Source organism: Malus sylvestris, chromosome 10 (genome assembly GCF_916048215.2).
Source record: "Malus sylvestris chromosome 10, drMalSylv7.2, whole genome shotgun sequence".
Lineage (NCBI taxonomy): Eukaryota > Viridiplantae > Streptophyta > Magnoliopsida > Rosales > Rosaceae > Malus > Malus sylvestris.
The window spans coordinates 31,208,928-31,224,658 of NC_062269.1; the positions used below are offsets into that span (position 1 = coordinate 31,208,928).

The window sequence follows — 15,731 nt, forward strand, 5'->3', positions numbered from 1 at the left end:
TTGTGTAAACTGAAAACTCAACATTGCTATTACAAGAATTGCAAATCCTTATGTGCTCCACAATATTCTCTTATTCTCTTATACCCCAACAATTAAAGAATCTCATTTCGCAAAGAATCAATTATTCTTTTTGTAGTAAAGAAAAAACCAAGAGTCAAATTTTAGGAAAAAGTACTAAACTACACACTTCATATCGGCAGAGAAGCCCGGCCGACCCCAATTAATCTACTCCGGAGATGGTATGCTACTCTCTACGTACTTTGTTTTTCTTCTTCAATCTCCTTTTCTTTCTGGTCAGAGTGTGCTCCTCTAGTTTAGGTACGGATGTTGGCAGCCATGGGAGCAAAACTTGGAAGGCTTGTGAACTGCTGTTCTACCTAACTATCTCTAACGCTCTTGTACGAGTGTTGAACATGACAAGGTTTCACACGTAGATACAAGACATCCTCATTATTGTTAGGAATGTCGGTACTACAAGATAGAGAATGCACAAGGTAAAGTAGAAAATGGACACAAAAAATTTATGTGGTTCGGCAATTTATGCCTACGTTCACCAAACAAGGATCAATCTTCACTATATGAAAAAGATGAGTACAACAAGAGTAGTCTTACCAAGCCAAAGACAAGGCTTGATGGATACAAGAAAGTATAACACATACTTTCTATCACTCTAAACTTCACTCACATAATGTGTAGTGGAACACTCTCACTCTCACTCTTGGAGTGGAACTCTAGCTTTGGACTTGATCCTTTGCTACTCACACTTGGTTCTTAATTGGTTACTTCACTACAACATCACACCCATATTTATAGGTGAGGGTTTGGCATTCTACTAGTTTCTAGTGTATTCTTTAAACCTCTAGCATAGATAATTCTAGACTAGCCACAAAATTGTAGCTTCTGGATCTTTCTATTTGCAACCAAGGAAATTAGTACTCTCTAGCTTCTTCCATCAACTTAATAACATGTTAGAATTGTCTAGCATGCTCCAGCCACCTCACTTGCTTACTAGAATAATCTAGAACATTCATCATGGGCTGGACCATATACCAACAATTATTTGGGTGGACAGCTACTGGCATAATTCGATTCCCCCAGTGCTGGCTTAGAGATATGGCCAAATCCATTTGGTCGAACAAAATCTTGTGTACCAAACACCATTTGCAATTATCCCCTTTTTCTTTCAAATCCATTTGTACTAATTACCCGATTGATAAAATCCAATGCAGCACAAAAATAAGTCATCATGCGTCCCTAATATCTCAAACCGGTCTCTTATACTTGAGTGAAAGCCAGGAAGGAAATCCATACGAAGCCTGCGTGTCTTGAATTTGGCAGAATGGTCAGACATGACAAAAGATTCAATTCCCTGCGGCTTAAAATCTTTATTCAAGGTAAGAAACATGAATTCTTCTTCCTGTCTGCTGAGGCATAGAAAAGGATCCCGGATGAGAGTGAACCAACGCTTTGACACACACTTGCATCGACCAGAAGAATCCCGAGGAAGTCGGCGAAAGATTTCAACCAATAAAGTGTCAGGAAGATTGTCAATTGTGAGAGCATGTGATTGGACTCTTGGTGATAATTTTGATATTCGAGTGATGAGACAGATGATCGGATTTGGAGAGTGCTCCAACGGACTGGCATAGTGTGTTGAAGCGAGTTCCTTTAGTAGCAGTATCGCCACCTTTCATGGTGGCAGAAACCGGTTCTGCAGAAAATTACGTATAGCCCGCTGTTATCTAGGGTTTCAATCAATAATTAAAAATAAAAGGAATGAATCGATCACCAACAAATATAATGGATAAGACATTCAAACTGAATCATGAATTTCAGTTAACACTCCAAAAAACGTAACGCAATAGCGGTCTCAAGGAATATCAAAGAATTGGAACACTTGGAATATCAATGCAACCAAAACAGACGAAACAACAAAAACATAATCGACACTAGAAGTAATTAAATAGATGAAGAAACTAAATTAGATTCAACTAGGACACTGGTTAAAACAAATGTGATCACAAACATTAGGTTAGAATTGAATTGAGGAACAAATATTTAACCTAATTTCAACTGCGTATCTCAGATATATATATATATTTTTTTTTGTTGAGTATATTGCCATGGATCACTCTTCCTTGAGAGGTACGAGACGGGAACTCTACCCACCTGGACCCACTCTTCCATCGATGGTTGTTTCTCCATAGAATGGATGGTGTTCAAAAGTTTGGGGGCGGGTTTAGCCTCACAATGAGTTAGTAATAATGTGGTTCAAATTTGCATTTGATGAGAATTTAACTTAAGACCTCTCACTTGCGAGTGAAAAAGAATATCAGTAGACCGTAGTACTAAGTGACGACCTAATACATTATTTGGATCGCCTCTAAATACAAGATTATTTGGATACGTAGCCAATAATCCCGGAGGACCTGCTCTCTACCAATATAATGAGCTTGAATGTCTACTAGTCCTTAATTTCGACCTAACTTGCACCCTAAATTATATTTTCGTGTCCCACTGTAACATCGCGTTTTCAAAGTTTGCCAAATTTTATGTCAAGAAATAGGAATTGGAATCATTTTAATTCTTAAGTTCCTTGCGTTTAATATGGGTAAGGGAATCATTTAGTTCCTTAACTTTTGCCAGCGTTTACTTACATGTAAGGAATCAGAAAAGTACAAAATTTCCCTTAGAATCGTTAATAAAATACCAAAAAAACAAGACAATCGAATCGAGTAAGAGGGACTACCGGTTCTTAATCCCTTTCTATTTTTAAGCTTTCTGAACAATTTCATCAAAAGTTCTTTCAAACATTTTAAAAGCACTTTCCAAAACGAGATTTAGAGCTCGTTTGGATATGCTTTTAAAATGATTGAAAGAGTTTTTGGTGAAAATATTTTTGGAACTAATTCTCAATAAAAATGCAAATAAATCCTGAAAAAACACTTAAAGTACTTCATGGAAAAAACACATAACTGATGCTTCTTGAAAAAACACTTAAAAGTGTTTTTCAAACCCATACACTTTCTCTAAAAACGCTTTCAACCATTTTAAAAGCACATCCAAACGAAACCTTAGACTTCGAAGGCCCTTATTGTGCTGCAATGCCAAACTTTAACAATAATACTTGACTTCGATGGTTTAATTGCAAAAAAAATAATAACTCAGGGCTAGCGTAGGGTTCTCTCTCTCAATGATTATTATCCTCAAATGATGATTCGGAAGAATTGAAAAATAAGTCTAATTACTTTTCTGTTGGACTTGCACAAAAGAAACGCTAAGGTGGCCGTATCTCACATCTTATTATCAAACACGCTATAAAAATTAAAACACGCATCACATGTTAAGTTCCATATGCTGTCACCTTAACGTTCCTGTTTCACGTGTCTAACACCCAGAATTTTCAAACTAAACAACTATTATTCATTCTTTATCCCAACTCTATATTACATTCCTCTAAACATACATAGGAAGAAATAAAAAACAATAATGTTCATATATACTCCTCTAAATCCTTTTATTAGGTAGGTCCCACAACCCACTAAGCAAAAACAACGAGAGAACCTCCACTACAAAAGGGCTTTCCATCATTTTCCACTACTCCCACCATTGATGCAAAAAAGCAGAGCATATCAAGTGATCTTTGACAATTCCTCTCCTTTTGACTTGAAGCTGGCTAGACATGGAGGGCCAGCTCTATTTTGTTGAGAGCATTGACATCGATCCCTGTTTTGACAAAAGTTGAAAGCAAAAGGCAAAAAGCAACAACTATGGCATCTGACTTTGAATGCAATTTGAAGCTTAAGATATGGCAGGTTGGAAAACGACCAATATGGGAGTGGGACCCCAGAGCATCTAGTGAGTTTTCGGGTGGGACTGCGGGAATGCATACCTACCATTTTCTGGGGTCTTAGGAAGGAGGGTTCATTTCAGGCTTGACAACGCTAGAGGTGTCCGGTGATTGCGTGTGGTAAATTGCTGAGGCCAGTGAGATGGGCATGATGCAGAGAGCCTTTGATTGGAGGAACTGCATTGCAGCCCCAACGTTTTCTTCCATAAGCTTAGCCACTTGTCGTTCTGTGCCATCATTAGACCACTTATCCCACGCCGGTTGGTTTCTACCACCTTCGCCACCTTCTTCCTGCCATTAGATCAGGACCGTGTCTGGTTATAAGAAGATAGAAAACAGACCCTAGGAAATATAAAATGTTATCATCTATTACCTCAACGGAAGATAGTGGAATATCCGTTACAAGTGGTGCCACAGCACCAGCTCCGCCCAATCTACTCATGCTCAAAACCTGTAAAGGATATGACTAAAGCATTAATAAGAAAAGAACAAAAAACCTACACTTCTTTCATTATCATAAGAAGAACTACTTCCACACTATGCCCGCATGCCTAACAAATCAGAATAGTCGTTTGTTTGGGTCTTAAATAATTGGTCAAACAGACCAAAATAAAAAAAAAAATGAAATCTATCCTTTCATTGTGTTGTTCAATATAACAACAATAATTTGATTCGATATCTTACCAAAGAAAACAACACACTTGTATGAACATTAGGAAATCTGAAACCAACTTCCAGTATTTGATTGCACAGCAAATGTCTATGGGAAATATTCAGTTTTTTTCTTTACTATGCTCAATCATGTGGATTTTCTACCAGTTTATCAGAAAATGTTAATATCAAAGGAAAGTAAGCCTTTATGGAATAACAATCGCTTAAAAATTAATGACCATATTAAGTACAAAAAAGTTTCAGTAAAAAATTGAATGTAAAACAGACAAAGATGAGAGGATGGAGTAATTAGGAATTCTATCATGTACGTGAAAAAGAAAACATGCATTAAACTTGAAACAACTCTACCTTTACTTGGAGCCTTAGGAACTTCACGTAATCCATTATCTCATCAAGCATGGCAGCTCTATCCGTCTGCACAAAACATAAGTACATAGAACACAGATGATGAGGTCTCAAGAAGCCGTAACAATATGCAAATCCATAAAGCACCAGCATTGAAATTATTTTGCTACAGCATTTGTCAGATAACAACCTTCTGGAATGCCATTAGTATGTTGTTAAATTTTTTATATATAATCACTAAAAAAGTCACAAGAAACCATTGTGTGGATTAACAAGCTCTGTTGAATTCCTTATGAACAGTAACGCTCAATCACCCAAACTATTAGGCAATGAAGCAACTAGTCGTAACATTTTATTGCGGACAACATATTCAATTTCTTAACTTCGTAGTACCAGAGACTAAACTATTTTTACACAAATAAAACTATCCTATGAGTTGGAGGAATCATAATAAAAGGTCAGTTTTGTAAGCACTATTTCCACATACATACCACTCTTTCATTATGTTTTTCTGTACTGCTTCTAACGACAGTCATAACATGTAGTTTATACATCCATAAAATTTCTTCGAATGCATGCAACATTTGCGACAGCTTAGTAAGTTGCAGAAGAAATTATTTTAAGAAAAACTGATAGCTGAAAAAGGTGAATATTTCTATAAACTTAAGAAGGATTCAGTCCCCAATTTTTTCATTCAACACCGCAGAACAACACTTGAGGTAAAGTATATGTCTCTGAACTTTCTGAACAAGACCACCATATTCACTACATCTAAGTCGGATTTATTATCCGGGTTTCCAAAGGGGTATTCTCTTAAATGATTTAACATATTATCAAATTGGTAACAATTCAAGTTTTACTAGGATAGCTTGTGCACAACTTTTATCAACTTGGAGAACAAGGGAATCCTTCCTTCCCTTCATACTACATAAAACAATATGTTTCTAGTGAGCGTGAAATGAAAAACACGACATGAAAGGAGTGTCACTGACCTTGTTGACGCTAGGAACTAGTTCCTGCAATGCTCTGATTCTTTCTGCTATTCTTTCTCGGCGCAACTGCACAGAAAAGGTGCGAATCAAGAATAATTCCACAATAATCATAAAGGAGGGAAAGGAAAATAAAAGGTACAAAATTAAAAATTAAAACATAGTTTCAGAACATTTCCAAGGAATTTTGTGTGTGTAAACTATAGCAAACTTACCCGCTCGGCAATGCTGTGTGGATCTGTGGCTTGTCCTCTTCTAGCTCGCACCCTTGGTCGCATTGCTGGTGGATGTGGTGCTGCAGCAACTGTATTTGAGATAGGTTGGCCATGGAAAACCTGTAAAACGATATAGTTTATATTACTAAGGACAGTTGTAACGAAAGAAAGTGAGCTAGTTCCTCAACAACGCACAACACCGCAAAACCCAAAAGGTAAATTACATCAAACATTATCAATAAAATAAGCTGGCCTATCCAAGTTCCGAATTTCCATAACCAAACATCATACTTATACATACATAGTTAAAGATTAGTTACGAACTTCTGTTTCCATAATCCAACATCTTCCGAGGAAAGCAGAAATATTATTCTTGGTCTTAAAGTTTCGAAGGCCTGCCGGAATTGTACTCAATTGAGAAACAGAATTACATAAAAGTATAAAAAATTTAATCACTACTGTTAGATACTCTCTCTCTCTCTCTCTCTCTCTCTCACACACACACACACACACACACACACGCTCTCTAAAATCACAAGCAAACCCATCACTTTTCACATGCTTCCATCTTCTCTGACATCAGAATGCTTAAGTATAATTGGTTTTTATGCCAAAAAATTGTGAGTTTTCTGTTTGATTCTGGCCAGCCATTTAGCACCAATTTCTCTCAAGTAACCCAGAAGCATCCTCTTGTAACTTGCTTCTTGTCAGATAGCACTACTTGACTCTCACCCAATCAATCAAAACCCAATTTCTTATAAGTTTCTTGTTTCCATTCCTTTGTCTTCTTGCTTATTAAGCAAACAAATAAAACAGTTAATTAAAAAAATTGATTAACTTTATAATTAAAGCATATGAAGTGTTAAACTTTTGAATTAACAAAAAAAAAAACAAAAAAAACAAAAAAAAACCACCCAAACAAAACTTACATTTTTCACAGATGAGCCTCGACTATCAACGACGTCGTCTTGGAACCGCTTCCCGCTCCCAGAAGCCTCCTCGTGCTTCAAAAACCCAGCTTTCCCCTGCTCCAAGCTCAACCCCAACGGAAACACCCCTCCATGGAACCCCCCACCGCCGCCGCCTATGTGGCCTGAGCCGTTGCCGGAGTTCAGCTGCAGCATCATTGACGCCTGAGACACTTGACCTCCAGCCAAACCCCCATCGCTTCGCGCCAAATTAGCATCGGCGGAAGCGAAGTTCTGAAGGCCGAGAATTTGCTCGAGGAAATCGTCGGCCTGGGCCTCCGAGGGGTTGTTGGCCATGGGAGGAAAAGGAGGAGGTGGTGAGCGAGTAAGGCCGAGTCGAGGTGAGTCGGTGGGAAGCGAGTTAGGGTTTATGAAGAGAGCAGGTACATGCAACAGAGAGAAATGGAAAAGGAAAGCTTTGAGCTTTGAGAGAGCTTTTGAATTTTTTGCTTTGAGCTTTTGTTTTTTTGCCTGCCCGGACTCTCTGAGTGAGCGAAGGGACAAAAGAGGGACGAAAGGTGAAGGTGGCTTTATCTGGTTAAAAATGTTGCATTTTTGTAAAAGGGGCTGCTTTTTGCAAAATTTACCTTTCTGCGCCATTTTATTATTTTATCTTTGTGTTTGATTTTGCTGGTTGGGTTTCTTCGTTGGTTCTTGGCGGGCAACTATTTTGCCGCCCAATTGTTAAGTGAAGCCCCATCATCTGCAGGCCCAACCTCTTAGAATTATGGACTGTATTTCTTTGTTAAATTTGATTGTTTCTTGGACCAAATGGTGAAGTAGGGGGAAAACAAAGTAGGGAGGAAGGGAAGTTATCTAGAGGTGTCTCTCTGAGACGTAAAATCAAAATTTCTGCTAGTTCAGATGTTTTAACAGCGGTGGCTGATGGTGATCAGCCCCGCCGGCCACAATGAGTTACCTCAGTTGGAACTGCAGGGGGCTTGGGAACCTTCGTTTAGTTCAAGCGCTACAACGATTAATATCAAGTAAAGATCCCACAATTGTTTTTGTATGTGACACAAGAAGTAATGTTGCTCAGATAGAAAAACTTAGAAAGAAGTTGAATTTTGATAGAAGCTTTACAATGGCAAGTAGAGGTCGATCAAGTGGGTTATGTGTGCTTTGGAAGGATGATATCGATTTGAATTTACAATCATATTCTCAAAACCATATAGACTTGGATGTGGGTGGAATAGGAGACGTTGATTACTGGCGGATCACATTTTTTTTTGGTTTTCCAGTAGTTCGTGATAGGTACAAATCTCGGCAACTGTTAGATGCGTTGCGGGAAAATGGAGATAAACCTTGGTTATGCTTGGGCAACTTTAATGAGATTCTACAAGCTAGCGAACAGGAATGGGGCAACCCTCGAAGAACATCTCAAACGAAGAGTTTTCAAGATAGTGTGCTGAGATGTAATTTAAATGACCTTGGTTTTGTTGGCAATAAATTTACTTGGTTTACTACTAGGGAAGGGCATTAAGGTCAGACCAGATCGGGCAATGGCAAACCAAGTTTGGACGGACTAGTTTTCGAAATTCAAGGTATTTCATTTAAATAAAGCCACATTGGATCATATTCCGATCTTGGTATGTTGGGATGGGCGGGTTTCGGCTAGGAGAAAGAAATTATTCCGTTATGAAAATTGGTGGAGCTCTCGGAAGGGCTGCATATAGGTTGTCAACCAAGGATGGGCATGTGAGGTGCATGGTGTTTCAATGTTTCAAATTACCCAAAAAATTAAAGTTACTCGCTGTCTCAGTGGGCTAGACAAAATGGGCGACTGGGGCCTAACGAGATTAAGGAGGTTGAGGATAAGATTACAAGTCTTCTCGGTCAACCGTTCATAGAGGAAACAATAGGGCAAAATAAAAAGTTGATGGGTAAGCTCAATATGTTACTTGAACAAGAAGAAATGTTTTGGCGGCAATGCTCGAAGGAAAATTGGTTGAAATCTGGTGATCGTAACACGAGATATTTCCATCAAAAGGCCAATCAGAGACAAAGAAAAAACTTTTTGCATGGGCTTCATGATAAGAACTGTGATTGACATGATGATAAATCATGAATGGAGAAGGTTGTGGTGTATTATTTCTCGAGGTTATTTAATACAAATGGGGGAGAGAATATAGCCGCACTACTTGAGAATATTGCGCCTAAAGTCACACCTGAAATGAATGAGGATCTTATGCAACCTACAACGAATAAAGAATCCCTACGAAGGCTCCAGGTCTGGACGGTTTAACACTAATTGGTGTTGACATTTGTAATGGAGTCAGGTCCTTACTGCAGTTAGGGAGGATGCTTAGGAAAGTGAATTTTACACACATGACTGTAATTCCGAAAGTTAAAAATTTAAAGAAGATGAGTCATATTCGACCTATCAGTTTATGCAATGTATTATATAAGATTGTGGCCAAGGTACTTACGAATAGATTCAAATGTATTCTTCCTCAGATTATATTGCATTCCCAAAGTGCGTTTGTTCCGGGGAGGCTTATTTCCGATAATATTATCGTGGTTGCGGGGATTGCTCATTATATGCATAAACGTATGTCTAGGTGGAATGGAATTATGGCACTAAAACTTGACATTAGTAAGGCGTATGACCGCCTTAAATAAAATTGTTTGGAGGAAATGATGCGAAGATTGGGTTCCTCATAGGGATGGATTTGGCTGATTATGGTGTTTATCACTTCTGTATCATATTCTTTCAAGATTAATGAAAAGCCGGTGGGCTATGTCCAACCTAAAAGAGGTATTCAACAAGGCGATCCGATTACGCCGTTTCTATTTGTAATTTGCTCGGAGGGTCTATCGGCATTGCTCACAAAAGAAGGTTGTGAGGGGAGGATTAATGGGGTAAGAGTTTGCCGAGATGCACCCATGATTCACTACTTACTCTTTGCTAATGGTAGTTTCTTATTTGCTCGTGGGACACTCGAAGAATGCGGTAATATTAAGCGAGCATTGAAGACGTACGAAATGGTCTCGAGATAAGCAATGAACCTTACCAAAAGCTGTGAGTCTTTTAGCTCCAACCCTACGAACATAAACCAGCAGCTATTAGCCAAATTCTTGGGTGTGCAACGAGTGGCCTTCCATGATCCTTATTTGGGTTTGACGATCTTCATTCGTAAGTCCAAGAAGAAACGTTTGCTTATGGAAGAGGCTAAATGGATGGCGTGGTGGTTTTTGTCAGAATAGCAAAGAAGTTCTTGTTCACCATATGTATTCTTGAGAGAGAAAGAGAGATTTGAGAGAATAGCAATCTTAGAGAGAGAAATGAATTGTATCTTGTATGTATTGAATGAATCAAATGTGTTACAATATCTACACATATATATAGACAAGGCTATCTTAGTCACTAAGTAAGTTAACAAACTTTAACTACCTAGCAACCTAATCTACGTACACTTGTCAATATCTGAAACACCTAATACATCTTTACATCCCCCCGCAATCTCATGCTTGATCGAACTAAGCATGAGATTGGAACAATGAGACTGAAACAAAGGTGCAGCAAGGCCCTTGGTGAGAATATCGGCAAATTGTTCCTTTGAAGACACATGACAAACATTCAAATCACCTCGAATCACCCTTTCCCGGACAAAATGGTAATCTATTTCAATGTGCTTCACCCGAGAATGAAAGACGGGATTAGAAGATAAAGCAATTGTCGAAATATTGTCACAGTAAATCACTGGTGCAGTGAAAACATAAACATGCAGATCACACAACAATTGACGAATCCAGGCCAATTCTGCAGCGGCAATAGCTAGGGCTCGATATTCGGCCTCAGTCGAAGATCTTGACACAGTGTGTTGTTTCTTAGAAGCCCAAGATATTGGACTGGAACCAAAGTATACAATATGACCTGAAGTTGATCGGCGATCATTGGGATCACCAGCCCAATCTGCATCACTGTATGCTTGCAGATGTAATTTCCCAAGTTTGAAGCTTAGACCATAGTCCAGTGTTCCACTAAGGTATCGAAGAATACGTTTAACGGCAACAACATGAGAAGTCATGGGAGAATGCATAAATTGACAGCATTGATTGACAGAAAAGGCTATGTCTGGCCGTGTAAAAGTCACATACTGCAAGGCCCCAACAATGCTCCGATAGTGCTCTGGACTGTGATAAGGATCACCATCATCTTTGAGAAGTCTGTGGTATGGTAAGCAAGGGGTAGGACAGGGCTTAGAATCTTGCAAATCAACTTTGTTTAACAGATCTTTGATGTATTTGGATTGAGAGACAAACAGGCCACCAGAATGATAAGTAACCTGCAACTCCAGAAAGTAATTCAACTGACCCAAATCCTTCATTTCAAACTCCTTTGTTAATTCCACAATAACATCATCAATCAGGAGAGATGAACTGCCTGTAAGAATAATATTATCCACATAGAGTAACAACACAACCGTACCAGCATCATTATGTTTAACAAATAAAGAAGGATCTGCAAAGGAGGACTTAAAACCCAAACCAGGCAAAAAGCTTGTAAATTTTTCATTCCAAACTCGGGGAGCTTGCTTCAGCCCATACAATGACTTATTGAGCTTACACACATACTGAGAAGGATAAACGACACTCTGAAATCCAGGAGGTTGAGTCATATACACCTCCTCATTTAACTCACCATGCAGAAATGCATTCTTGACATCTAATTGACGCAAGGGCCAATGAAATTGAGCTGCCAAAGCTAGAATCAACCGCACAGTTGTTGGTTTAACAACAGGGCTGAAAGTCTCACTATAATCAATACCTTCCTCTTGATTATATCCCTTGGCAACCAACCGGGCTTTGTACCGAGCTATAGAACCATCAGAGTGTGTTTTGATCCGATAAACCCACTTACAGCCAACCAAATTCTTCCCAGAGGGTAGAGGAACTAGACTCCAAGTTTTCTGAGCATGAAGAGCATCGATCTCTTCTTGCATAGCTGCTTGCCACTCAGGACTTTGACTTGCAGATTTGTAGGAAGTAGGTTCAATGCCTTATGCAGAGGACTAAACAGTGGCTGTGAACACTTTTCGTTTGGAGATACCACTTTTGGACCTAGTTTGCATGGGGTGCAAACTAACTGAGGGAATGGGAAGAACAACAGGTAATTGCTCGATTTGAAAATCTGGATCAATAGGGATTTGAGACTGTGTAGAACTCTGAGAAGCTGGCTCAGTGGTAGAGAAATCCAAAGATTCTGAGGCATGAGAGGGAAGGGACTCTGAGGGTGGAGGGGAAGGAGCAAGTGAAGAAGATGGTTGAGGAGGTATGACGAGGTTTTGGGAGGTGACTAAGGGTGGTAAGGACCCTGGGATATGAACAGACACCTGTGACTGTGATAAAATGTTATGAGATTGAGGGGATGAGAGCTGAGAAGTGGAAAATGGAAAATCAAATTCATCAAATAACACATGTCGGGAAACCATGATTTTGTTTGTAAGAAGATTAAGACACAAATAACCTTTGTATTGTCCTGCATATCCGATAAACACACACTGAGTTGTTTTGGGTTGCAGCTTAGTGGTGTTATAGGGTTTGAAAAGAGGATAGCAAGCACAACCAAAGATTTTAAGATGAGAAAGTTGAGGAGGTCGACCAAAAAGACATTTATATGGGGAAGACATGTGCAAGGTTTGACAGGGCATGCGATTAATAAGGTACACAGAAGCAGCACAGGCATGAAACCAATACTTAGAGGGCATGGAAGCATTTTGGAGAAGGGTGATGGCAGTTTCTAAAATATGGCGATGCTTTCTTTCGGCAAGACCATTTTGCTCAGGGGTATAAGGGCATGATTTGTTATGAACTATACCCTTAGCAAGGAGGAAATGTTTAAATTGATGACTGGAGTACACCCCCTCCATCACTTTGAAAAACTTTGAGAGGGGCAGAAAATTGAGTTTTCAAAAACTGATAAAACTGAGCAAAGATACTGAACACTTCACTTTTATTAATCAATGGAAAGATCCAGGTAAACCTGGTACATTCATCCACAAATGTAACATAGTATTTGTAACCTTCAACTGAAACAGTGGAAGAAGGTCCCCAAACATCACTATGTATCACCTCCAAGGGAATTACAGTTTTATTTGCAGGGAAAACAAAAGGAAGTTTGGTAAATTTGCCTTCTAAACAGGATTTACAAACAGAAGACACATGAGAAACAGGCATAGGGATATTAGACTGTTTTAACATTGCAGATGTCACAATGTTGGAAGGATGGCCGAGCCTGTGGTGCCACAACGTTATTTTGACTTGTTGTCCAAGAAAACAGGATTGTGTGGTATTGAATGCAGATGGTTGATGTGCTTTATTGATGAGATGTTGAGGAAGAGAGAAGGGAATGGGATATAGGCCAGCTCTACACAGTCCCTGGAGAAGAATTCTCCCTGTGACCTTGTCCTGGATCCAGTAAGAGAACTCATCACATATAAATCGACATTTGTTATCCTTACAAAGTCTATAAATGGATAATAAATGTTGAGATATATGAGGAACATGCAGAATTTTGTGTAATTCAAATGCATATTGAGGTGTTCGTAGTGTACTAGAGCCAATATGAGATATGTTCAAACCTGAACCACTTGCCGTGGTTACGGTATCTGTACCAGGGAGTAGCAAGATTAAGATTTGCCAAATCCGAAGTCATGTGAGATGTGGCTCCTGTATCAGCCACCCAAAACTGGTCCAAAGGCGCTGATGGTTGACAAGTTGTATGCATAGCAGATAGAGTAGAAGATGGAGCCCTTCCTTGATGTGAGAAATCGGTGCGATGATAGCACTGTAAGGCAGTATGTCCAAATTTCCAACAAATTTGACACTGTGGCCTAGAAGGTGGATTAGGAGAGGAAGAATGTCATTGAAAGCAATCAACAGCAACGTGACCTCGTTTGTTACAGATTTGGCATGTTGGAATATCATAACCATGGTCAGGACATGTAGAAACATGTGGCTTTCCTGGACCAAGGATTCCGGCACTGGAATTGGAAAACCCCGAATTGAATCTAGGAGTTGAATTATAGTAGTTTCTGCCTCTTCCTCTGCCTCTGTAGTTGAAACTGTACCCTCCATTGTGATTAGAAGAACCACCATTATAAGAACCAGCATTCTGTGATGGAGTTTGATTAGACCCTTCTCCCAACATCAGAGCCTTTCCTTTGCCTTTGCTATCATTTGCCATCATTGCCGACACAAAAGATTCACTCACAGAATTATTTTCAACAACAGCTTCTTCGGCTAATAACTGAGACCTGAAATCCTTGAGTGAAATAACATTGTCTCTCCCCCTTATAACTGTCCGGAAAGTATTATACTCAGCAGGCAAGCCCTTAAGTGCCAAGATGACAATGTCATCATCTTCAAAGATTACTCCTGCAGCAGAGAGATGATCGCGTACATCCTTGATCCTTTGAAGATATTGAGAGACAGAATCAGAGCCTTTCTTGATATTCTGCAATTCAGTTTTCAACTGAAAAATACTTGCTTTCGTGACTGTGGAGAACCGATCCTTCAAATTAGTCCACATATCATAAGAAGTAAGACACCCAATGATACAAGACATGGCTGTGGGAGATAGGGTAGCAATGATCAACTGCATGAGAGCACGATCATGCATTTTCCAAATCTGAAACTCCTCAGTTTCCACACCTTCAACATCCAAGTCATCTTTAAACCGAGTAGGACATGGACGAGTGCCAGCAACAAAGTCAAAAATACTATGACTTTCAAGAAGTAATCGAATCTGATAATTCCATACCAGATAATTCGTATCATCAAGCTTCACAATAACAGAATTAGAGACATTCGAAATGAGATTGGTGATTGGAGACTGTACAATCTGTAATTGTGCAGCAGTCACCATAATTGCAAGAATTGGAGAATTCGTGAAAACGAGCACAAAACTATGGTTTCAGAGAGAAGAATCGGACAAAAAGATCACAAAGAATGCAATCGTGGAGATATCGTGAAATTTGATATCAATGCAAACAGATCGTGGAAGAAGCAATTAATCAAACACTTGGCGTGCACAATGAGACATAGACGGCAAGAAAGCAACTGCGCAGATACACAACCTCACAGAGCTATAGAGAGAGGAAAATCAAGAGCAGAAATGCACACCAGAACAAAGAGATCAGGAATGCGGAAGCAAACAAAGCAGATCAGGATCGAGAAGTCGTCATCACCGGCGAGGATACCATGTCAGAATAGCAAAGAAGTTCTTGTTCACCATATGTATTCTTGAGAGAGAAAGAGAGATTTGAGAGAATAGCAATCTTAGAGAGAGAAATGAATTGTATATTGTATGTATTGAATGAATCAAATGTGTTACAATATCTACACATATATATAGACAAGGCTATCTTAGTCACTAAGTAAGTTAACAAACTTTAACTACCTAGCAACCTAATCTACATACACTTGTCAATATCTGAAACACCTAATACATCTTTACAGTTTTCTGAGTAATGCAGGGAAAGAAGTTTTACTTAAGACTGTTGCCCAGGCTCTAACGTTGTATACGATGCAATGTTTCTTACTTCCAAAAACCTTTTGTGAAGAGCTAAACATGATGATCGCTAAGTATTGGTGGAACAGTGATCCAGGGAAGAGGAAAATGCATTGGTTAAATTGATGTATATTATGTAAGCCCAAGATTAAAGGTGGTCTTAGCTTTCGAGATTTT

The 15,731-nt window shown here is 39.1% G+C and overlaps 1 protein-coding gene across 1 annotated transcript; it reads right to left on the minus strand.

Annotated features, from left to right (window-relative positions):
* Nucleotides 1–3,400: 3,400 nt before the first annotated feature.
* LOC126585886 (transcription factor UNE12-like) lies at nucleotides 3,401–7,553 on the minus strand. The gene is made up of 6 exons (XM_050250463.1): nucleotides 7,001–7,553; nucleotides 6,072–6,191; nucleotides 5,860–5,925; nucleotides 4,871–4,936; nucleotides 4,224–4,301; nucleotides 3,401–4,141 (listed from the first exon to the last, which is right to left on the minus strand). The coding sequence occupies exons 1-6, from the start codon at nucleotides 7,334–7,336 to the stop codon at nucleotides 3,911–3,913; spliced, it is 897 nt and encodes a 298-aa protein (XP_050106420.1). The 5' UTR covers nucleotides 7,337–7,553; the 3' UTR covers nucleotides 3,401–3,910.
* Nucleotides 7,554–15,731: the final 8,178 nt, after the last annotated feature.

What these genes read in the sequence shown, in the direction of transcription:
- LOC126585886 (XM_050250463.1), bottom strand. Translation starts at nt 7,336, where the DNA reads ATGGCCAACAACCCCTCGGAGGCCCAGGCCGACGATTTCCTCGAGCAA. An exon ending in GAGGCTCATCTGTGAAAAAT is followed by an intron (nt 6,192 to 7,000) that starts GTAAGTTTTGTT and finishes ATCGTTTTACAG; the next exon opens with GTTTTCCATGGCCAACCTAT. An exon ending in TCCTAAGGCTCCAAGTAAAG is followed by an intron (nt 4,302 to 4,870) that starts GTAGAGTTGTTT and finishes TATCCTTTACAG; the next exon opens with GTTTTGAGCATGAGTAGATT.